The sequence below is a fragment of the Magnolia sinica genome, chromosome 16 (genome assembly GCF_029962835.1).
Source record: "Magnolia sinica isolate HGM2019 chromosome 16, MsV1, whole genome shotgun sequence".
Lineage (NCBI taxonomy): Eukaryota > Viridiplantae > Streptophyta > Magnoliopsida > Magnoliales > Magnoliaceae > Magnolia > Magnolia sinica.
The window spans coordinates 41,756,606-41,781,964 of NC_080588.1; the positions used below are offsets into that span (position 1 = coordinate 41,756,606).

Below are 25,359 nucleotides of genomic sequence, written 5' to 3' on the forward strand. Positions count from 1 at the left end.
CGTCCAGGAGGCCCATAGTTTTGAAACTCCCAATAAACAGTTGAAAAAGATAATAAAGCCAAGCCAAATGTAAATACCTAAGTTTATACAGCTACCATATTGTACCTTGGTGTTTTTTCTTTACCGTACATGGGCCATCCATTTTCGATGGCCATGATGCGCCCAAAAGTGCTAAACAGAAGCACAGGGTATTGTAAAAACCATCCCAGCATTTTACAGTGGATGTGCCCACCGTTGATCCAGAAAGACAATGGCACGCTAGCATCACTACTGAACAATTGGAAATGTGAGGGGTACTGATGAGGCTTTCAGTTCGCTGTGCAACAGCCAGCAGTACCATCAGGAAATCCTGACCATCCAACAGATGCTTACTTAGTTGTGTATCTGGACCATGGGCGGTAGTAGATTTTTACCAATCCTTTTGAAGGATACAAATTTTGGATGAAGATGCGGATCATCTAACGCGGGACCATACAAGCAACATTAAGAGAAAAAATCACAAACGGCGGCAATGGGTAGTCATATAGGGAAAAAAACAATTAAGACTAATATAATGGCAAAAGAATGACCAAAAACAAAGCAAATAGAGCAGAATATGGTAGTCACAACCACGACCTAAAAGCAACAATTTAAAAATCAATGTCTCAAGAATCCGATTCAGTACATCAACCAAAAATCCAGTCAACCAAATAACTCGCACTCCTACCATGTCTCAAATCAATGCCACTCCTAAAAATGTGTGTTTATTCAATGATGATTCTCCAAACAGGTCTACTGCATAAAAACTCCTCAACCCACACAGATGGATGAAGAAAACAGAACTAACCTGCCTCAGGAAACGAGCGTGTCATTCAGAGAAAGCGCCGATAGTTGGTCAGTTGGGGCACTAGCCTGCTGCTGCTGTTGCTGCTGCTGCTGGGCAACATTCCTCAAAACCTCCATGGCTTCTGCCACTTTCGCCTTCAAAGCATCCGGAGACTCCAACAGGTGCAGCACCTCAGTCTGGTCCATCTCCAGAAGCATGCCTGTCACCTTAGCTGCCATGTCATGCTCCAGCTGATCCACAAGTGGATAGAGACTTTCACCCAGCATCTGTGCACATGCAACAGACAATGTCAAAAGATTCAACAGTTGCACCAAGGACTATTATTCTTTTTAACTTGCAGTCCACCTAAAAATCATATGCACTTGTACAGACGTCGTGAGGCGAGGTGAAACCAGGGCAGACCAATCCCCAGGTCAACACCAGTACGGAATCTGGCCTTTACAGAGTAGGTTCGTGGCATCCCAAAATGCTGCAATGTGATGGAATCTGCCTTTCCAGAGAAGGCTTCTGGCATCCCAACATACTGTAATGTGACATCACCTTGTGAATCTAGGTCATCTTCCAATTATCCAAACCGTCTGTACTACATGCCTCAGATTGTATGGTGGCTACGCAACTGATAAAACATCTCAGATTCAATTATTTCAACCATTTGAAATTTGACTCTTTTGCTTAGAAAATGGATGATCACCATAAACTTCCTATAATCAAATATTTGAAATATTCAATCTCAGAGATTTTTGCAAAATCCCCCATCTATGGGAAGCCCTATAACATAAATGGTTTGGGTCATTAAAAATAGCTAATTCCAATGGCTGGACTCCCAACGTATCAGATTGCAGTACATTAAGATGTATCCGAGCAAAATCATGGCCTACCACAGCATCAAGCTGGTCCCACGTGTAGCGCAAAAGTCTATATACAAAATACGCATGGATCCCACCTGATGAGTGGTCGTTGATTTTGGATCGGGCATGTTCATGGCGATTACCACCTCATGATTTCTCTGGATCCACCACCCACATTGGAACACGTGCATTGAATTCTCTTCAATCTCTCCTCAATGATCAACTCAGTATTTCTCACGCATGTATGGCTGAAAATCAAAAGCATACCGTCCTCTGCTGTTCAGGATTTGCATTTGCCAGAGCAGACGCCAAAGCTCCAATTGGAATGGGCTGTGAAATTCCAGCATCTCGCAACGGCATGCCACTCATATCATATGGAACAGGAAGCATGCTTCCAGCAACACCAGGCAGAGGAACATCAGGCATGCTACGCCCACCAGGTGGATAGCGGTGGTAGACTCGTCCCCTTGGAAGCATCTGTCAGGCAATCAGACAACAACACAATTGTTATTGTGAGGCAAAATAACAAAAACTGATAAGGGCCTGCATTTGAGTGTCAACTCCCACCAATTCCTGATTTGGGGCCTAAATCATCATGAACTGTCATGAGTTGCAATTCAAATAGGTAACTGCAAAGAAAATAAACCCCAAACGTTGGAAGGATTGAATTGAACATCACCAACCTGCTGCTGAAGCAGTGGCACAGGCTGCTGGGTCTGCTGCACTGGGCCTGCTCCTGCGCGTCTTCCCCCAGGGCGCTGTGCCTGCTGACCTTGTGGGACCAATGGCACAAAGAAGTTTGGCATTGGGGCCCCTCCAGGCCTCATCCCAGGGACGAGTTGTTGCTGGTAGCCAAACCCAGGCTGTCAAGTATATCAACAGAAGAAACAGAGTTAGTAAGGTGTCCGAAGGTCAACACTCACAGCATGCACCTGCTAATTGAAAATAAAACCAGAGAAATGCCTAAATAGAAGGCCAAGTGACCATACCTAAATTCGAGCTTCAAGAATGACCTACCAAATATCAAACAACACATGGTAGAGAGAGAAACTATGGAACTGATTTGTTCAACATGACTCATTTTTCCCCGGAGAGAGTATATAGGGATTTATTTCACAGAGAACTTAGAATAGCAGTTTTTTCTTTCCTTCCACACGAAATGTAGCTTCAGTATACTTGTCAAAAAAGAAAGAGCATTATTGCTCAGAAGCAACCATCAGATAGCATGTTCTCTTCAACAGTGCTCTCTTACAGCCCTCATGCACTAGTGCAGGGTAAGTTGGTCCCACCACGGGCTGCAACATTTTGTTGGATAGCCATGGGTAACGTTGGTTCATCTGGAGAGAGTAATACTGCCTCCCAGTGTCTGTGTTCATGTTGAATGCCAATTGTGTAGCACCATGCCCTATTTGTGAGTTCTTCAGGTAATTCAAGGCTCCATCAGTGCCATGGTTAAGAGTTGGAACCGTGGGCTGCTTAACTCAGGAGCAATATCCTCCGAAAGCTTCTTGTATTCGCCATTCCTTGGGGTATTGAGAATGACAGAAACAAGCACATTCCAAAATAAGGTATGAAGGTGAATTTATTAAGATGAGCACAATCTTGATTTTGGCCCCATGCTAGGAATTCAACGATGTCTCAGTGGGGACTTAGAAAGGAATTTAAAAGAGGAGCTGAGTGAAGGCATTAGATCATTTTTCAGCTTGGGCTTCTTGGGAAGCTCATTCTATTGGTGTTTGGATGCTTTCAACTGTTCAGGCCACTTCAGCACCCACATTTGAGGTATTTGTCTCAAACAAATCTCTTCCTACTAAGACTCCCAACTGAATCAAGTGGCTCAGATGAAGTATTTCTAAAAGCAATCCCCACAGATAGGGTGCTCCTAGACGTCTCTTCCTCTTCCGACACAACCATCTTTACCAAAATGACTTGTGGAAAAGCAAAAGGTATGGGAAACGCTCATCTTTGATTGGGTCTTGAACAGTAAAAAGCTGGTAAAAAAATAGTAGTTTAAAAAAAAAACACACAAAAGAAATGAGAAGTTTCAGGTTAATATGGTTTCAATTGAATAAAAGGATTTTTTTTTTTTTTTTTTTTTAAAGGCTACATGTGCATGCGTGTGTGCATATGCATGTATCTTATATTTAAACAAGGTTAAGTAAAAAAAAAAAAAGCAAATTAAAATGATAAAATTCCTATATGCATAAACAATTATGTATATAGGTAATCAAATAGTGGGTTAATATTCTCCTGTCCATGGTTTGAAAGGGAGAAAAAGGGGGGATAACAGCAAGGGGAATTGAGGAGATGAATCCTCAAGTAGTCTCAGAGCAACAAGAACAGAGGGAAGGGGGAGTGGAGACACACCAGGGGGAAGGGGAGAGGAGGGAGAAGATGGTGAGGGAGTGCCATCAAGAGGAGGTGGGGGGAAAGAATGCACAGAAGTCAAAAAAACGGAATTAGGGGATGGAGATAGGTTTGGCAAAGGAGTTCTCAAAGCTACCAACTCTATTTGTGGTTGGTCTTTTTTCCGGAGGATGGTTGCCGATTAACGTCTATAGAGCTTTTGAACAGACAAGGAAGGTAATGGAGGTGATTATACCTCACGAGTGGAAGTCCAAATCCTATCAAGGGTTTGCCTTTGTGCAAAACAGCTCAGAGGAGGTGATGAAGGCGGCATTATGTTGCAGGTCTAGAGGGCTCGATTTGGCCCTAAGGTGAAAAATAGGGAAGGGGAGATGAAGATGGGAAGATGAGAGGAGGAAGGAGGGCAAAAGGGTGAAGGTGGGGTGGTGTGTGTGGCTGAGTGGGTGGGTGTTCGAAGGAAAGAGAAAGGAGGGACGGGTAAGGGTAGAGGGGTTGGTTCAAAATCCTTTCAAGGATGCAGGAGTAGGGGAGTGTTATCAACAAAAGCCGTAAGAGGAGAAAAGAGTAGAGAAGGAGAACGAAACAAATAAGGAGGAAACAGATGCGATGAAATGGATATGGGGAGAGGGTTGTGGAGATACTCAAGTGGTCTGCATCAGACCAGAGGCAGTGGAGAACGCATGGAACTCCATTCAACAATCGGTGGTGGCTGAGACCTCTAAAGGCGCTATCATGATGCAAATAAAGGGATGGTTAGAAGATTGATGTGGTCTGGCAAAGGAAGACATCAACCTAATTGAATTGAATGACGTCTGGACATTTGTGAAGCAAAGGGAAAATATCGACCATGCATTGGTGGTGGCAGTATTTTTTCCCAACAGACCCATAACACAAATTAAAAGATGGACAAAAATCTTTCTACAAGTGGGAGGTATGGTTTTTTATATAGGGAGTCCCTCTCAAGCTATGGTTTCAAGAGGTGTTTTTATCTATAGGCTCGTGCTTGGGTGAAGCGGTAGCGATTGGCACTGCAAGAAAGATGGGGCAGAAATTGGAATAGCTCAATTATGGATAAAAAGGAGAAGCGTGATAGCGGACAGCCTCTGTTAGGGTTGCAATTGAGGAAGAAACTGTTGATTTGAGGGTGAAAAAGGAGATATGTTGGGGAAATTAGCCTCGATGAGGGGAGACATGGCACAGTACGGAAGTTGGAGACCCGACAAGTAGAGTCTCTCCCAAGCGGAGGACAGAAGATGGAGCACAGCTTTAGATCTCCAATGGAGTATCAAAAAGCGAGGGCACGTGTAAAAATCACATCAGCATCGATGGAGTTGGTATAGAGGGAGTTAGTGAGGTGGGGATGAAGGAAATGTAGGTGTACCGGAACTTTTGTACGCATCCCTAAGCCTGAAGTTGGTTGAAAAATTCTCGCTTGTGTGTCAGTGGGGATTGCCAATACCTATTTTTTATCATCCTTCCATTTTATTAGAGGCGGTGGATGAGGATTGGGGTCCAAAACCTTTCAAGTTTGAACTAGCCTTGATGGAGATTGTCAGGTTTGAGAAGTTGGTTTGTTGATCGATGGTCTTATTTCATGGTCAAAGGTTTTGCTAAATTTAGATTAAGCCAAAAGTTGTTGAAAGAAAAGGGACAAATTTGGAAAAAAAAAAAGTTCTCGGGGTTCAGCAGGCAGAGTTCAACATATTACTGAAGGAGATTAAGGAGTTCAATATTGAAAAGAGAGCCGGTCAATTGGCGGTCGAAGAGCAAGAAAGGGGAACTTCCTTAACCGTTAAATACTCTAACCGTATTAAAGAGGAGGAAATTAAGTAGAGGCAAAGATCAAGAGTATTGTGGCTCAAAGAAGGGGATAATAGTACTTGTTTCTTTCATAACATAGCTAGCTCAGGGGCATGGGGGCAACCATTGTTGTCAACTGCGATCGCATACGCTCATATGTGTGAAGAAATCACATATGCGATTTTCACACATTATGCGATCGCATACAGCATATGCAATTACATATTGCCACAACGGTCAGAAATCTGATCGTTGGGACTTTTTTTGGCCTATAAATGTGACCCAAATCCCCCCATTTTCACTATTCTTCTCTCTCTCTCTCTCTCTCTCTCTCTCTCTCTCTCTCTCTCTCTCCATTCTATAAGTCTACAAGCTCCTAAGAAGACAACAATTCTTCTGTCAAGAGCATACAAGGTTTCTAAGATCAAGATTCCAGTCTCTACATTCTCTAGTACATACAATCATACATCCTCATTCCACCCATACTTTCATTTATTATTCTCATTCATTTAGTAGATAATCATAGTCTAATATCTTGCCTCTACATGTGTAAAAAGCAAACAAAACTACAATGTACATGGCTATAAGCTACAAGATTCAAGAATCTACAAGTGTAGGCTACAAACTGCAAAATTCAAGACTCAAGAGAAGAACGAAGATTGGCAACTCTCTCTCTCTCTCTCTCTCTCTCTCTCTCTCTCTCTCTCTCTCTCTCCTACTTACAAGTGTAAAAGCATCATTTCTTCTTCCCACTCTTTGAAACCCAAGTCGCATGACCCGGGTTGGAAATACGAGCACTATCAAAGTGCTACCAAAAATACTCACATCGTGTGAGTTGGGTGATTTTGTAAGTGTCGGTGGCATGACACAGCAGAAGCAACACCTTGCACATACATCGGAATCAAATGCAAGAGAATGTCCCAATATTACTCCAGATATAAAGAGTAATCATGAAGTACATGGACAAAAAATCAACAAAAGAACACGAGAGTGTCGTACTTCGAGAGGAATTTATATGAGAATAGAGAGATGTGCTTGATGTGGAATTTATATCCAAAGCAACACCTAGCTATCAAAAAGACTCGCATGGTGTGACCACCAACTTTGAAAGGAGCTCGTGGGCAAGGGCCCATGGATAGGTGATGTAAACCACACCTCGATGATGTGATCGACCAAAGGACACGATAGTGTCGTACTTCGAGAGGAATTTATATGAGAATAGAGAGATGTGCTTGATGTGGAATTTATATCCAACGCAACACCTAGCTATCAAAAAGACTCACATAGTGTGAACACAATTTTAAAAGAGTTCGTGGGCAAGGGCCCATGGATAGGTGATGTAAACCACACCTCGATGATGTGATCGACCAAAGGGGTCGGGGCAAAAGACTGGCTCAAACTACATTATAAAACCAATACAAGCAAAAAGATGGGAAAACAACAATTCAATATATCACTAAGTGGTTCTACCAAGCCAGCGTTGCGTTCAACACTATTAAGTTGAAAAGTTTCAAAGTTACGATTGAGACAATAGGTCAATTTGGACTTAGCTTACGCCTCCTTCATATCATGAAGTGCGAGAGACATACCTCGAAACAGAGGCTGATTATACATAAAGTTTCATAGTAGACTATAAAGAATAGTGGAAAACCTATGGTTATACTCACATAGTCGACTGATGGACCAATAAATCCGATCAGACTAATAAACTTTCTAGTAAATTGTCCAACTAGGACAATGTTCTTGAAGCTCGTGGACAAATCGGGTCATCCACATATGGCTTATTATTTGTTTAAGCTATTAGATAGTGTAGTTGAGGAACTAGGAGAGGGACACGTTGTCCAACCTCTCATATAGTCGTCGATTGCTTTCTTATGAAGATGCGTCATTATGAAGATTGCTTTCTTACTTGTGTAGATTTTATGCTAGAAGACATCAGTAGGTTGTACTTAAAAGTGATTGTAAGAGCTAGAAGAATCACAGTCTTTATGTACAAACATGTCATTTCTCCATCATATGAGAAAATACATTGGGTCTAACTTACCACATCCAGTTGTCACCCATTTTGCCACAACCTTCTTAACATTAAATTTGAACTTAGCAGCTTTATAGTGTCGATCGATTGGACTAATGGGCCTTGGTCAAAGAAGTCTGAAGGGAAACTAGTCCAACACACCATCTTTTTGCAATCTTTTTTGACACAAGTGTTATAAGCCCTAAAAGCGTCAGAACCCTTGACTGTGTTGCAATTGCTGGACGAAGATGAGAAGCCACCAATGGGTTACATCTATGATACAATGGAGAGGATTAGAAATAGGGTTGCACATCGAGTCAAGTCAAGTCGAGGTGGGTTAAGCTTGGCTTGGCTCGTTCGTGCTCTCCTTGAGTTCGAGCTCGGCCTCGAGCTTACAATTGGAGCTTAGCTTGTTTACCAAACCTTTCGAGTCGAGCTCGAGTTGAGCTCGAGGGATCGAGTCGAGGCGAGCTTACCTCGAGTCGAGTCTACTCCCAACCTGACCCAACCTACACCTGACTCAACCCAGCAACCCAACCTAATTGACCCAACCCCCAAATCAAATATTCAATTAAAATGTGTATATATATAATATTAGGTAAAGCCATAAAGGGTACCTTATTGTTTGTGTTGAGAGAGAGAGAGAGAGAGAGGAGAGCACGGGTGAGTGCAAGCCGTATGGCTGAGATAAGTCAGGCAGACACCGAGTCAGGCTTGGGCGAGTGGCCGAGAGAGAGAGAGAGAGAGAGAGAGAGAGAGAGTAATGCAAGGGCAATTTCACACCGGGCTCGAGAAGAGTAGCCCGTGGGATGCGGGGACACACTCGAGGTGGGTGACCCATGTGATTTGAGGCCCACGAGGGAAGTCTCGTGTTCGAGACTCCTCACCGGGGGTGATTAATGCGCATTTCACACTGGGCTCGAGTGGGGTAGCCTGTGGGATGCGGGGACACACTCAAGGTGGGCGGCCCATGTGAGGCGGTACCCATGTGATTTGAGGCCCACGAAGGGAGTTCGGCCAAAGTCCTAACCCATGCGATGTGGAGCCTGAGCTGTGAGATAAAGGGATTAATTTGTCATACTCTATCAGTTCGAGCTTTTAGAGCAAGTGGTTAATTGTCCAGCATCAAATTGGTATCAAAGCGGGAGGTCTCGTATTTGAGACTCCTCATTGAGGATGATTAATACAGGGGCATTTTCACACCGGGCTCGAGTAGGGTAGCCCGTGGGATGCGAGGACGCACTCGGGGCGGGTGACCCATGTGATTTGGGGCCAACGGGTGAAATCTTGTGTTCAAAACTCCTCACCGGGGGTGATTAATGTGCATTTCACACCGGGCTCGAGTGGGGTAGCCTGTGGGATGCGGATACACACTCGAGGTTGGTGGCCCATGTGAGGCGGTACCCATGTGATTTGAGGCCCACGAGGGGGATTTGGCCGAGGTCCTAACCCATGAGATGTGGGGTCTGGGCTATGAGATAAAAGGATTAATTCGCCATACTCTAACAATTCGAGCTTTTAGAGCAAGTGGTTAATTGTCCTGCATCAGAGAGGAGCTCAAGCGCGGCAAGTTAGGTAAGAAAGGGAAAGGGTAAGAAAGGGACGGACGGGTATGATATGGTTTTAAGTTTTAATTTTTAAATATAATATATATAATATAATATAATATAATATATATTCGAGTCGAGTCGAGCTCAAGCTTCGAGCCGAGCCGAGTTCGAGTCAAGTCAATTCAAGCTCTAATATGTTCGAACTTGGCATGTTTTCAAAACGAGCAAAACGAGCTAGGTCATATGAAGCTTGGCTTGCCTCGAGTCATTGTTCGAATCAAGTCGAGGTAGATCGAGCCAAGCCAAGCGAGCTTTTTGAGCTAGCTTGGCTTGTGTACATCCCTAATTAGAAATAAAATCATGGACTTTAAAAAAAAAAAAAAAAGCAACAGCAACTTCAATAAAAGAGATAAGGAGAAAACAGCGGGAGGAGAAAAGAAAGAAAAAGAGAAAAAGCAAAAACAGGGAAAAGGGCAACGCTGCCGAGATGGCAGACCACCCCTAACAACCTAGGAAAGACAAATCAAAAACCCTTAATTCCTTAACATTACAAGCACATTCGATCACCAACTTTTTAGCCCTCGTTCCAACCACCAAGGCGGAGGAGGAAACATTGTTGAAACAGCGATCGTTTCTTTCCTCCCAAACAGCCCACCAGATAGCGATAATTGACAAACGCCAAATCATGGATTGGACCTTCCCAACTTTCTGCCCATTCCAAGTAGAAAGCAAGCCTCCCGCCGAGTCAGGAATACACCAGGAAATAGAAAAATGCTGACAAAAGTCATTCAAAATAGTAGACATGAAGGGGCAATGAACAAGCAGGTGATCGACCGATTCTACGTGACGCATGCAGCAAAGGCAAATGTTAACTATTTGCATTCCTCTCTTGAGGAGATTATCAACAGTGAGAATTCTGTTACGGCCAGCTAGCCAAGCGAAACAGATAGACTTAGGAGGGGCCGGATACTTCCAGATGAAAGGGGACGCTTCTTGAACGTGATGATTCGCAGGGCTAGAGGCAGCGTACAGCAATTTGACAGAGAAATGACCTGACTTCTCCAACTGCCAGAGAAGGCTATCGTGCTGATTACAGAGGGGAGCCGAACGAATTAGGCACTCCATGAGAGCTGCAAACTCCGAAGCCTCGCTATCGTTAAGGTTTCTGAAGGTTCTGATGTCCCGCACAATGTAACCAAAGGAGATAGAGTAGCAGTTAATAATAAGGGAGTCTTTTGAAGGGGACAGCCGATATATTTGCAGAAATTGAAATTTGAGGGGCTGATCCCCGAGCCTGCGATCTTCCCAAAGACGAATAGAAGATCCACCACCCAACTCAAACGTAGTATGCTGGATGATAGAGAATTTCTCTTTGATAACACCTTCCTAGATATGGGAAACGTTGTAAAGCGGGGCGTCTTTAGGCCACCAGTCCCCTTGAGATGAGCCATACTTACCTTTGACTATCATCGCCCACAGAGCCTCCTTCTCAGTAGCGAATCTCCAGACCCACTTCCCAAGCAACGCGGAATTCATCGATTTCAGATTTTTCACATTGGCCCCACCTTCCTTGAAGACCTTGCACACGTCATTCCAATCCAGCAAGTGAAACTTCCTCTGATTTTCTTTACCAAACCACAGAAAATCTCTTCTGATTTTATCAATGGCCTTAAGCACCTAACCTGGACACCTGAATAGAGACATGAAATAGAGGGGTAGGCTAGACAGAGCAGCTTTGATAAGAGTGAGACGACCACCCATGGATAAATAGCGGCATTTCCAGGTAGCGAGAAGCTTTTAAAACTTGCTGATGATCTTTTCCCACATGGTTTTCGGCGGCCGCCCCACAGAGAGAGGAAGGCCAACGAAGTACGTTGGGAAGGTGGCGACCTGACAGCCAAGAGTGTCTGCATAGGTCTAAAGGGAGGGAGAGGGAACGTTGATACCCATTATCTTAGATTTGGACATGTTGATCCTGAGGCCGGAGACCGCTTCAAAGCAGCTTAGGGAAATAAGGAGATTGTCGATACATTTCACCGACTCTTCCGAAAATATCAGAGTGCCGTCCACAAATTGGATGTGAGTGATCGGGTTGGGAAGAGCAGGCATCTTACTTCCACAAAGAAGCCCCTGTTGTTGGCCTCTGGTTAGCATAGCAGACAACGCCGCTGCCACAATCAGAAAAAGGAGAGGAGAAAAGGGGTCACCCTGGCGCAGGCCTCTCGAGCTTCTGAAAAAACCTTTGGGGGATCCATTAAGGATAATGGAGAAGTGAGCGGAGCCAATGCAGGCAGCGATCCACATTCTCCACTTAGCCCCAAAGCCCATCCAACCTAGCATATAGAGAAGGAAGTCCCAGGCAACGTGATCGTAGGCCTTGGCTACATCCAATTTGCAGAAAATGCCTTTTAATTTGGACCTATGGCAGGAGTGAAGGACTTTATTTGCTATCATCGCAGCATCCGTGATCTGTCTACCCTTTATGAAGGCATTTTAAGAAGGCGAAATGAGATTGCCGATAACCATTGCAAGCCGAGAGGTAAGGACTTTAGCTAGAATTTTGTAGGGACCCCCTATCAGGCTGATGGGTCAGAATTCGAGGAAGGAGCTAGCACCTGCCACCTTGGGGATGAGGGAGATAAACAACGCTCCAAGCCCCTTCGATAATCTCCCACGATCTTGAAACTCCTGAATGAAGAGGAGGTCGACTCAAACAAGCTCCCAGAAAGTCTGAAAGAAGCATATCGAGAACCTGTCTGGGCCTGGCAACTTATCCCCACCCAGAGCATCGACTGCCGCTTTGACCTCCTCAGAGATTTGAGCTTCCAGTTTCTCAGCTTCGGCGAACTCCAAAGAACGAAAGGAGATGTTATCCAAGCGAGGTCTGACCCAATTCTCAGCGGAGAGGAGGTCGATGAAGTGGGCAATGGCTAACGATTCAATCTCCTTTTTGTCTTCAATTCTTCTCCCCTTATCAAAAATGTTGAGAATGGCCTTCGAACGAGCATGCAAGTTGGCCATGCTATGAAAGAATTTCGTGTTCTTGTCACCCTCAACGATCCATCTCGCTCTGGACTTAATTCTCCATGAAGCTTCTTCTTCGATGGCTCTGTTCGACAAGATCTGAATAGTGGCTATACGTTTAGACAGAGAATCAGACGATGGAGCAACCAAATGTCATCTCCATTGCAAGGTGTCTCGTATCGGTATCGGTTGGCATAACGGTGCGCTCCGAAACCGATACGGATACAGGGGCATAACGGCGATACGGAGGTGTAACAGCCCGTAACGGCGCAAAATTATTTTTTTGGCCAAAAAAATATGAAAAAATATGGATTAAATCCGAAATATTCTAAGCATTCCAAATATGCATTCATTTATAAATTGGAACATGTTTATGGTGGTGTAACGGTCTACTCTTTGGCGAGAAGTTGTATCGGACTGTCTGATGAATTTATGAACCAGATAACCTGAATTTGACTACAAAATTCATATATTTAATTTTCTAAATATATAATTTATATACTAAACAATTTGATATCGTTTCTCCCAATAGTTTTTTTAAAAAATGAAATTAAATTTAGGTAGATGGCGTTGCCAATTTGGGGCTGACTTGGAGGACTAATCCATGCCCCAAATCAGCCTCAAATTCATGCAATTTATTGGCATTATCCCACTTATAAATTGGTGGACATTTATTGGTTAGTGAATCATCAAAAAAATCAAAAGGCCCTATTTTAAAAAATAAGCGTCCACAAATTAACAATTATAACTATTCAAACAATTTGATTTTGGCATTGTGAGTTAGTATCTATAGTTCATAATTTAATTGGTAAATTTTAAGTTAACACATGTCTTGTGTACCATTTTTTAAGGGCCCGAATTAGGCGGGACTCGGATTGTGAAGTGTAGCACACGAGTGTCAAAGTTTTTTGGGCCCCACCGTGATGAATGTGTTATATCCACACCGTCCATCCATTTTGCCAAATAATTTTAGGGCATGAGCCCAAAAATGAGGCAGATCCAACGCTCAGGTGGACTGCAACATAAGAAACAACAATAATTAAACGTCCACCATTAAAATTTTATTGGGGGCTACAAAAGTTTTAGATCAAGCTGACATGTGTGCTTTCCCTTCATCCACGTCAGTGTAACCTAATTAACAGGTTAGATGGAAAATAAACATTACAGCGGACCGTGTAACAAAACAGTGCAAGTGCACTGTTCAGCGTGCACCGCAAAACACAAAATAATAATAATAATAATAAGTGCATTCCGATTTCGACGCTAGAAATGAAAAAGAAGAGAGGGAAACCGAAAAAGAAAAGAGGAAAGGGAGAGAGAGAGAGAGAGAGAGAGAGAGAGAGAGAAGAAGAAGAAGAAGAAGCTGCGGCCGAAGCCGCAGCAGGGCCCGCAGCTCAGCCACGCGGTCCATTCCGTTTTCGATGCCGGAAATGAAAAAGGAGGGAAAGGAGAGAGAGAGAGAGAGAGAGAGAGAGAGAGAGAGAGAGAGAAGAAGAAGAAGAAGAAGAAGAAGAAGACGAAGAAGAACGTGAGTAGGGCTGTAAATGGTCAGATTTGGGACGGGTTTAGCCAAAACCAGACCTGCCCATTTACTAAATGGGTTTGGGTCCAAATTTTAGACCCAGACCCTTTTACCCGTAACGGGCCCATATCGGCCGATACGGGTACAAAAAAGGGGAACAGCCGATATAGCCCCGAATCGCGTGACGGGTACCACCGTTACCAATATGTATTGGCCGTTACGGCCGATACGTAACCAATATGGGACACCCTGCTCCATTGTCTTTGGTTGCCTACATTCTTGACCTAACCGCATTCTTCGATTCTGCTGATCCGACAGAGGCAAAAGTAACGCATATGGTTGGCTTTCTTGTTATGTTGGAAAAAATGGTTCTAAAAAAAAGAACTGGACAACATTTCAGCTCTAGAACGCTTTCTTGTATTTGTACATTAAATATCTTGTTGATTGTTTTGTTAAATAGATTGTTGATGTACTTTATTGTTTAGTTAATTTTATTTCTCTCAAACGAACCTGAAATAAGTAAAATAAGTTTTCTAATCACTTGTGGAAGTTTCTCCTAATATTTTTACAAATTTTTTTCCTATATTTTGTATTTTTTTAAAATTTTTCAAAGAAAAGAAAAAACATATGCAATTGTGTGATCGCATAAGGGCATAAGCATATGCGGTCACACACACTCACATATGTGCATGCACTCACATATGCGATTTGACAACAATGGAAGCAACAGAATTAGCAGCTTGCAGCGGAGGGGGAAAAGACAACAGAAAATGGGGAGATTTATTACTCGATGATTCATTTCTATAAGTTATTATCCTGCGAACAATGGAAGGGGCCGCGACTAGATAATCTAGATTTTCATCAATTGTCTATTACAGCTGCAATATACTTTGAAAATATGACATCTAAAGAGTAAGTTAAGGAAGCACTTGATATGATGTGTGGAGATAAGGCCCCAGGCCTAGAAGAATTCCCGATTATGTTTTTTCAAAAAAAAAAAAAAAAAATGGGAATCAGTTAAAAAGGCATGTGGTGGCGTTCATATCAAAATTCTTCGAACGAAGCTATTTATCTCTTATTCCAAAAATAAAAGGGCAAAAACATTAAAAGACTTTAGGCCCATAAGTCTCATTGGGGGCCATATAAAACATTATCCAAGGTTTTTCCTTTGAATTTTCGAGTGCTTCCTAAGATTATCTCCGATAGCCAGGGGGCTTTTATGGAGGGCAAACAAATTCTAGATAGTGTCCTCATTGAGAATGAATGCATTGATTCCAAACATAAGGAAGGGAAGCAAGGGCTAGTTTACAAGCTTGACATCAAAAAGGCATAAAGGCATATAATCATGTAGACTGGGAATTTCTAGACTACTTGCTTGGGAGACAAGGTTATGGTCATAGATAGAAGGATGGATGTGATCTTGTGTGCAGTCTTGGGAGACTGGGTTATCGTCAAAAATGGAGAGGATGGGTGCAATCTTGTATGCAATTTGATGTCTTCTTTATATTGGTTAATGGCTCGCTAAAATGTTTCTTTAAGGCATCTAGGGGTATTAGGCAGGGTGATCCTTTATCTCAATACCTCTATGTAGTGGTCGGGTAGACATTTACCAAGATGATGGATAAAGGGGAGGAGACCGGATTAATCAATGGCTTTAGAGTATCAGATGTTAGAATTATGCCAATGATACCCTTCTGTTTTGTAATGTAGATGGGACCTCAGTGGATAGCCTAAGGAAAATTGTGGTCTGTTTTGAAGCAGTGTTAAGTTTAAGCATTATTGTTCATGAGTGAAATGATGGGAATCTGCTTAGATAAGGAGTTAGCACGATTGGCTATTGTGTCCGCATGCAACGAAAGGGATTTCCCCTTCTCGTATCTTTGGGGTGCCTTTATGCATTTGGAAACCAAAAAAACATGTGGTATAAGGTTATTGAGAGAATCGAAAGGAAACTGGCAAGCTAGAAATGTCATTATTTGTTAATTAACTCTCATCAAATCTACTTTGTCTACTATGCTGGTGTACTTAATATCACTCTTCAAATGCCAAAATGCTTGTGGAAATATGGATCCGAAAAGGAGAGAGTATGGAGGGAGTTGTTTGAAAGGAAATATGGTTCTCAATTGGGAGGATGGGGAGTGAAGAGTTCCTCTATCGAGTTGCCAGTCTGTGGAAAGCGATGGCGCCGACAAACCATTTGTTTCGTAGAGGGTTATCTCACTTGGTGTCAGATACTACATCCAATTCTACTTTGATGTTTGGTGCAGAGAGCTTCGGGAAGATTTCGTAGGGTGGCTTGGCTTGTCTTGTTCTAGATGGGAGTATCACTACGAATTGTTGTTTCTCCGTTAGCAATGGCTTTGTGGTGTGGTCTCCCTCTTGCCGAAGAAATCTGATGGATAAGAGATAAAGGAGCAAGAGGATTTATTGGACCGGTTGAAGAATGTTGTTCCTTCGGTCTGATTGTTCTTCAAACTAATTAGCAAGTCGCCTTACACTTCTGCTTTTCAATTTCCTTTTTGTCTTCGGTCTTACGAAGCTCCCCCTAGGGTTGTGGCCTTTGCGTGGTTAGTGGAAAAAGAAAGAGTGCTAACTATTTACAATTTGCAAAGGGGATCCCTTACGTCTTCCAAACATCTATATAACATGTATAGGAGATACGAAGCCAATTAATCACTTGTTCATTCATATTGTCCTTACGTGCAGCTAGTGTGGGAGCGTTTCTTCACCTTACTTCATATAGCATGGGTGATGCTGAGGTTTGTTGATAATCTTCAATGCGCCTAGATGAGGGGGGGTGGGGAAAGCTAGGAAAGTTGTAAAAAATAATTATTATGACTATTTTTTTGTTGTTTGAGGTGATTGGAATAGCCAGTGTTTTCAAAATAGGGGATCCTTGATGGAGAAAATCATCTATAGAGTCAAGCTTAGTGTTTTAGGTTGGGCTTCTTATGTAAAGGCAATAAGTTCTGTCAAATCTCTACTCCTTGTTTAAGCTATAGAGTTGGATTGTATTCTTTTGTTAGCTTCTAATAAATTTCAGCTCTCTCTCTCTCTCTCTCTCTCTCTCTCTCTCTCTCTCTCTCTCTTTTATATATATCAAAAAAGTGTATTCGTAGAAATATTTGGAAGAAAAAGGGATATGGGCGGCAGTAAAAGTTTTTTTGTGCGACAAACAAGTAATAAAGCCTTGGAATAATCTGAATCGACATTAGGGGGGGGGGGCAAAATTCTGCTCTTCTTTTCATTGATTTTGGCTCTTTCAATCATGCATAAGTGCCGAAGAATGTTTCTGCCCTTGAGTTGGCAAACTCAACAGATGATGAAAATCAATTCCATCATCAAAAGAAATGATTCAAAAACAGTTCCTGTGCCGCAGCAAAGATCGGACATTTGGGAAACCCCATTCCTCGAACTTTGAAATGCAGGGCTATTATAAAAGAAAGATTCTTTGAAAGATGAATCTCCAATTTAGCCTGTCATATGCACTGTCCATGTCCAGTTTGACGATCATCCGTCTTCTTTTCCCTTGTTTGGCTTCATAGATGGCTTCTTGGACACAACATACGTCATCAAGATGGATCGCCCTTACGCGGTCAACGAACTCATACTAATGCAAGGACTTTTCGCAAGCAAATTCAGAAATGAAATAAGGCTACAAAAAGCCCTTGGTACTTGTCTGATCAATCACACTGATAGCTTCAATAGTTCACTGAAATTCTTTTTTGTTTTTTTTTCTTGGTCTTTCACCGGCTATTGTTCGGCCTGAAACAACTGTATGTAGTAGAGAGGGGGGCTTACTAACGTGAAGGGCAGAAAGGCTATCAACGTATACGTATACAGATATAGTGAGTGTGCGTGTAGGGTGTAGGTGTACTCAGTCAGCCACAAACTTTGTTTGATAAAGTGCGTGGATGGAATCCTCTAAGAAGAGTTTTTATAGCAGTTCCCGCACCGGTACCGAATAAGTGACTACTTTTTTCGGAATTTAGAACATAACAATTCCACTAACCTGTAGGGCGTCAGGCAAACCGTTGTACCATATTCCTTACTTACTAAAACGATGCATAAGGCATATAATTTGCTATAATCCGTACAAAGTGAGATACACTCTTTTCTGTGCCATCATATTTTTAAAGATCTGGCATCTTGAATTTCTCTGGCAATCGGGCATCAGGAAAAGGACAAAGGTCCTCAAACCTAGTAGGGAATACTTCAACACCATGTATCTTCAACTGATCCTCTAATTGGTTAATTTTTTGTTTCAAGGGCTGACGGGGACTCTATCATGATCTAACGAATCTTACTCATTTCTACTGATTTCTCCAAGAAGTTCTACAAATCTAAAGATCTAAAAATGGAAGAACGAGCCCCCTTCAGCTTTAAGGGCTCGCCCCTATAGGAAGATTTCGGTTTTTCTCGTTCCTTCTCTTCGATAAGAATATGAATTTGAAATGTACCATCAAACAAGCGATGTTATACACGACATATACAAAAAGATAACGGTAACAAGACTTTCATGATCTTTTTCCTGATGAGAGGAAGACGCTATAGTCTCATCTTAATCCCACATGGAAAAAAAAAAAAAACCTAAATAAAAAAGAAAGAAGAGAAAAAAAGTGGCAATCACAATACTAGCCTTTCAGTTAATGGAAAAATCCGCGGGATAATACAGATTTCCATCTAAAAATCTCCAAACCTCGTCGAAAGCACAACATAATTGGAAAGAAACGAGAACAGAAAACGAAAAGAAGAGGAACAAAACCCGCCCGAAAATGCTTGCAAAAAGTGTGAAAGTAGCCAAAAAGTGGCGGAATGCTCTCGAAACCAATTCACTTAAGTGAGACAGAGGAGAGTGGAATTTCGTGTGTAGGGGTGAAATCCGGAGATCTACGAAGGAATGCCAAAAGCGAAGGCAACTCTCTGGGTCCCTACCGACGCTAGGGTGCGAAAGCAAGCCAGATTATCCAATTGGAATCGGAGATTCAGAGTTGGTAATTAAGCAAATCGTCAAATGAATATAAAACTGGCGGATGTAAAGCTTTTACCCTACTAAGAGATAGTGAGTTTAATGTGGAAACAATTCAAGGAAGATCTCCACTCATTCATTCAGTGCCTGCAGTGAGGTGCGACCTACAACAAACGAAGGGGGAAAGCTTGCTGTAGCCATTTGCGGTCAACGTTCCGACAAAGTTTGTCCGTCGACAGCTGAATGTTTCAACCTGGTTCGATTCATGGTCACGTCTGCAAACGTTTTCCCGGGGGCCGACAAGGGAATACCCTATGGAATGATTTCCCTATGTTGCCCTTAAGTCTTATCCCTTCTGATTTCATTATTAGAGCATTCAATTAGTATGAGAAGGCTTTACATTGTGCAGTGCCACCTCTCAGCGTGTTCAAAAACCTTGTATGAGAACTTGCTGGTTATTCAGAGCCAGCAATGGGCTGCCTGATTTCGTCCCGTCCGTAGCGCTTTGGGGGTCACTGTGGCATGGCTGAATGTAGAGCAGTCCGCTCCTACAGCATTTGATCAGTAGATTATTTAGAACTTCGGAAGATGGTCAAGGTAGCTTCCCGGGCAATAAAAAACCTATGAATTAGAGCAGTTGACACTAGATTATTTCGAATTGATCGGAATAAATACGAATGGGTGTAGCGAAGAAATAGAATTGGAGTGCTATTTACAGCCCTCTGCTACCCCAAATATAAAGGCCCTTGCTCCACTTGGTGATGACGATGAGAGGGGAATTCAAGTGGAAGAGGATGGGGTATGTAGGTGCATTGTAGAAAAATTTGTCAAGAAAATGCTGGCCTGAGATTTCAAAAGGAAAAGAAAAGGCCATGGTGCTCATATTATATTTCGCTACTAAGTACCTCTCCAATGGGAAAATGGGGACTCACTTCAAACTCGACTCTCTAACTCAAGATCGCCTGTACAGCTTCAATCGACGAATCGGAGATGAGATTGATGCGCTCGCCCTCTTTGCTAACCTGACTTTTCCTAATTTCATAAACGAACTCAACTATCTCAAGTGAAGGAACTAATGTCCACAGATAGATACGCCTTTCCCGTTGCTAAGGGAGAGCAAGAAACAAAATCAAATGATTGTTTTTTAACAAGCGCCCCCTTTTGGGTATGCGGGTACTAAGAGTCCTCTCACTACCAACCAGCAGACATCATCTGGCTGGGTCTTGCCACCCCAACACCAGAAAGAACGATACGAGGGAAGAAGGCGGGGAAGGATCAGAGGGTGGTTCAACCAGAAAGGATTAGGAATGAACGCCTGGAACCAAAAAGATCAGCTTAGCCTCGAGGCTAAGGTTTTGTAAACGACCCTTTAGTATGAATATCATTTGCTTAATATCATCAATTGCGCTTCCCTTCGGAGGAGCTATGATGCGCTGACCAGACTACGCTACACCTCGCACGCGGAGTCAATGAACCAACCGATGAACAGCAAAACAAATTAGGATCTTAGGGTCGTCTTTATTACTACTTACTATACTCGTAGTAGTAGTCTTAGGCCTTTGGCTTATGAAGAGGGGGCCTGTCCGCAGGAGAGTATGATACATTAGACTCGAGCAGGCGAAATCCATTCGGTCAAGCAAGATAGGACTCGCGTCCACTCTGAACCTATGGGTTTCACCAACCCCAGCCTAAGACTCCCTTACCGAGAGAGAGAGAGAGAGAGAGAGAGAGAGAGAAGCATGGGAAACTTAAAAAAGGGCTGGCAAGGAGCTAGCAAGCTCAACATCCGACTGCAGAAAGACACATCAGTTTGATAAAGCTCAAACTCAGCAATGATGCGGGTATGTTCGTATGCATTTTGAGGTAAGACATCAATGAATTTCCACCACTCCTTAAGGAGTGGCATCTGACCACAACATGCCACGAAGGGAGAGCTTTCAATCCGAAGGAGTTCCATCTTGATTTGCCTACACACACACACACACACACACACACACACACACACCGTCTCTCTTAAATCCTTTCTTTCCAAGTATTCTAATATAAGTCGAGTAATCACTACTAAAAGCTTCCGCCTTTACCCCCCCCCAAAAAAAAAAAAAACAGCATATTGGAAATTGAAAAAAATAAATAAATAAATAAATAAATTCAAATTTAGTTCTTTTTGACTAAAAAAACAAGTTCTCTTTTATTCTTTTTTGCCTATCTTCTGAAATAGTAGTTTTAAACATTTTGTCAATTATATGAGTCATAAATTATGGAGTTCTGCTAACTATGGGCCCAACTAAAGCGAATTAGTTGAAGCTTATCTAAAAGCAATGCCCAAAGATTCCCTCGCAATCTTGAGTTGCCTTATTTTCTTTAAATAAGGTAATTTCCACTAAAGATAAGATAAACATTGAGCTGGCCCCACTTTTGAGGAATGTACCAATGTCTCAATGGCAGACTTTATAATGGATAGGAAGGAAATGCTTAGAGGCATTAGATTGATTTTCTTTTTTTTTAAAGCATGAATTAGCTCATTTTTCAGCTTCGGCATTATTGGCAGGCTAATCCTGTGGCTGTTTGGAAGCTTAGCTTCTCCAATCAGTAGGGTACACCAGCATTTGATTATACTCAAAAAGTAGTCTTTTTCATCGAGCCCAACTGAAGTTGGCTGAAATGTATCTAAACACAACTCGCCGAACCACTATGATACTTTTTCTTAAGATTGACCACTCTGATCCATCCATTCCAAGACATTGAACTTCATCATTTGATTAATTTCTAGATCTACTACCCATATTTAGACCAAATGGGATACCAAAATAGAAAAGGAAAAAAAAAAAGGCACTAAATTTTGTTTTTTTAAAATTCCCACGTTAATAAATGCTCGATGTAGGAACTAAGAAGCCCTTCCACAAAAAAAAAAAAAAAAAATGTCATAGAACAATATATCATTAATAGTAGAGGAATTTACCTGCGGAGGAATGAGTGTTGGGGGGCCCTGACCATAAAATATTTGTTGTCCAATGCCAGGAGCACCGGGGGGATGCATAGGAACACGATGTGCAACAGAAGGTGCCATTGCAACTGGTCGCATTTGTGAAAATTGTGCCTACATAAATTAATTATAAGATTAAAAAGTATATAAGTAACAGCTAGAGCATATTGCAATGCAACAAATGACACATGCCAATAGAGCTGGAAAAAAAAAAAAGCTGGCCAAAGCTCTCTCTCTCTCTCTCTCTCCTTCTTTGTGTGCGCGCGCGTGCACATAAATTCCATCTCATTAAATGCAAGGTGCAAAAAGCTAAAAGTGAAGGGTCTTTTGGGGGTAAAATTAGAGAACCAAAAAACAAAAACAAACAAACAAAAAATTTTGTCCTTGCTACCTATGTGATGGTGAAATTTTGGGGTTGCAGCAGAAGCCTACGTGAAATTTTTTTTATGTCACTTTGGGAAAATGAGTAGAGGGGAGTAGGATGTTCATTTGTGTGAAGGAGTTTTCTAAAATTGGGGATACATCAAGAAGGGTTGAAGAGGTGATGACTAAACAAATGGCATTTCGGCTGCAGAGGTTGGGAGAGGATCTGGATTTGGGAGGATCTTTACGTGGGATGTCCCATGGCACTACTTTACATGAGTTATTCTTTCTCATCTCTGAATATTCTTATTAAAGAGTTTATCTAGATGGTGGGTGGCAAACATTGTGGCAGTCCTGTTTAGAAGGATTTTCTTTTTAAGATTTTGGGATTCTGATGGCGAAGAGCCTGCTCAAGGTGCTTCACCACGTTCAAGGCCCCATGCCTCCGAAGAGCCTGCTCAAGGTGCTTCACCGTGTTCAAGGCCCCATGCTTCCAAAGGTCTACCCAATTGAAAGGAATCTTCAAAGCCTTTCATTGTCGAGCTTTGAATAATCCCACCTATGCCTATTTAAGGCTTCCCCTAGGGGAATGTGTCATATTGGTCAGCAATGGCCAATACAATTCACCCAAATGACACCTTCCAACGAGGTTTCAAGATTTACCATAAATAAATCCCTTTGTTTCAATCGGATATCGACAACCACCATGTATTTTCTGTTCCGAATTGAGTGATATAGATTATGGTTATTTGCAATCCAGATTGCTACTTATCTGAAGTCATGGATTTATACACTTAGTGCTGAAGTTTTAATGTGGATTTTATATTAAAAACTTAGATATTTATACGTTGTCTTATGCAATAGCAGACCATTCGAACAAAATTATGTGATGGCATGTATATGGTACAATATTATTCATGCAAGATCTAAACTCATAATATTCGTCATATGACATGTACTACCTCAAACCATATATAACACTATATTGCATACGCTTCAGGTATGCCATGGAGTTACCAACATGATCCCACCACTAGTGTACCACATGGTAGGGAAGCAGCATACCATACTGTGTACACACTTGTGATACACAACCTTGGTTTCAATTATTTTCCATTGCATTATTCAAGGTTCCCATGATCTCCTGGCTTCCGTTGGTGCAGCTCATCTATCCATGTTTCAGGGAAACTCAAACAGGTTGATGTGATCCATAACAATCCTAAAACATAACTCAGATGGGTGCCAAAGGCACAAGTTGAAATGGTCAAATGTGATCAAAAGCAGGTCCAACCAAACCACCAAATTTCAATTTGGAATGCCTCCTACAATGTGCATCAAATCCAAGGTCATGATGATATGACAGCATCATAGGTAGTCAGTGGTAAATGCCCAACCTCAACTTTGACAAAATGTCAATAGGATGCATGGATTTCAAGAAATGGGAGTTTTCCTGTTCGAGTTTACTTGGAACATCTTACCAGAATCTATGGCTGTGAGCATGGATGGATCAGTTGGGATCTGTTGAGACATTTTCTGACAAAAAAAAAGGTAAGGTTATTAGAATTATTTTTTCTGAGAGTTGTGATTTTCTAGAACTCAAGTTTTCATTAGAGGTATGTTAAGGGCTGTTTATTGCTTTCTCAGCCTTAGACTTCGGAGGATTGTTTAGGGTGTGGGCCCTCTTTTGAAGGGTTTTGAACACTTGGTATTTTGGTGGCGTATTTTTAATTTCTCAAATTATATCTTGAATACTGGAACACTAAGTTCCAGTCAAATTCCTTGCATACAACATTGAAGAAAAGAATTTAAAATATATATATATATATATATATATATGTGTGTGTGTGTGTGTGTGTGTGTGTGTGTGTGAAGATAACAAATAAACAACAGTGACTTGACGACAAATAAAGAATACTGTCTTTACTCAATAGTTTTCCCTCAAGTTGGGCAATCTAGGAATAGCCCTTCGTTTGAGACACCAACTAATTAATGGCTGACATAGGGTCAAACCAAGATATTCGGTATCGTTAACGATGGACGTAACGGTCATTGTCATTACCGATACGGGTATCAGTCATAATTGCTGATATGGGGGCATAACAACCATTACGAACCCCATAACGGTTGACAAAAAATTTGTCCAAAAAAATCTAGAAAAAAAAAAATCTAGAAAATCTAGAATAATGTAAATATTCCAAATATGTATACATTGTTCGTTTTAAACATGTTTATGGTGGCGAAACGGTCCACTCTTTGGTGATCGTTGTATTAGGTTGTCTGTTGAATTTATGAATGTGGTTCTCTAATGTTTACACATCACAATCAATCATTAGAATTAGAAATCGGAAAAAAAAAAAAAAAAAAAATGCATATGTATCACTTTTTCGATATTTTGAAAAAATGGCCATCGGAGCATCTATTCGCCTAAATTGCCTCAATCTGCTATTTTAATCCTGAAAACTAGGAGCTTCTATTCATAAATCGCCTCAATCTACTATTTTAATCCTGAAAACTGTAGTACAAGTGGTCAGAATCTGATGTAGAATGATCTAGAAAAGTTTTTGGAATGAGAAAAGTGATTTAAAAAGAGAGAGAGAGAGAGAGAGAGAAATGGATTTACATTAAAAACAAAAGTGCTCATTTTTCGACCTTTACGGGGGTAACGGTCGCTATGGCTCATAATGGCCATTAGGGGCACCTGTAAAGGCCGATACGGTCCCAAAAAACCAACTACCCCATTTCACCTCCGTATCGCATAAGGGCATTGTTTTAAATATCGACGATATCAGCCGATATATCCGATGATATATCTTGTATCCCACCTATGTGATACAAAACGCACAGTTAGTGTTGATATATCCCACCTATTCGATCCAGTGAGCATTTCCGATTTTCGATCCATGTTTTTGTTGCAAATCGTGTTAAACCAATGTCAAATGGTTACAAATCTATAATTCTTTATATTTTCCATGAAAAATCATCAATTTGGAACTTCGATTTCAAGATTTAGGGGAGATGGGTGAAGTAGTGGAAAATTGAGAAAAATCAAAATTTCTCAATTTTTCGCAATTCAGTTGCAATCTTTGTATCCAA

General features: G+C 41.7%; 1 protein-coding gene across 3 annotated transcripts in view; it reads right to left on the reverse strand.

Annotated features, from left to right (window-relative positions):
- Nucleotides 1–596: 596 nt before the first annotated feature.
- The window catches only part of LOC131229725 (polyadenylate-binding protein 2-like), a 48,495-nt gene continuing 23,732 nt past the window's right edge, over nucleotides 597–25,359 (reverse strand). For 2 of the 3 annotated variants that reach the window (XM_058225720.1, XM_058225722.1), the window contains exons 6-9: nucleotides 21,880–22,017; nucleotides 2,358–2,537; nucleotides 1,942–2,151; nucleotides 597–1,092 (exon numbers count right to left, since the gene is read on the reverse strand). In XM_058225720.1, coding sequence (XP_058081703.1) covers nucleotides 832–1,092; nucleotides 1,942–2,151; nucleotides 2,358–2,537; nucleotides 21,880–22,017 — 789 coding nt within the window. In that variant the 3' untranslated portion in view covers nucleotides 597–831. The remainder of the gene's footprint in view (nucleotides 1,093–1,941; nucleotides 2,152–2,357; nucleotides 2,538–21,879; nucleotides 22,018–25,359) is intronic. The other variant, XM_058225721.1, reaches the window with a different exon arrangement.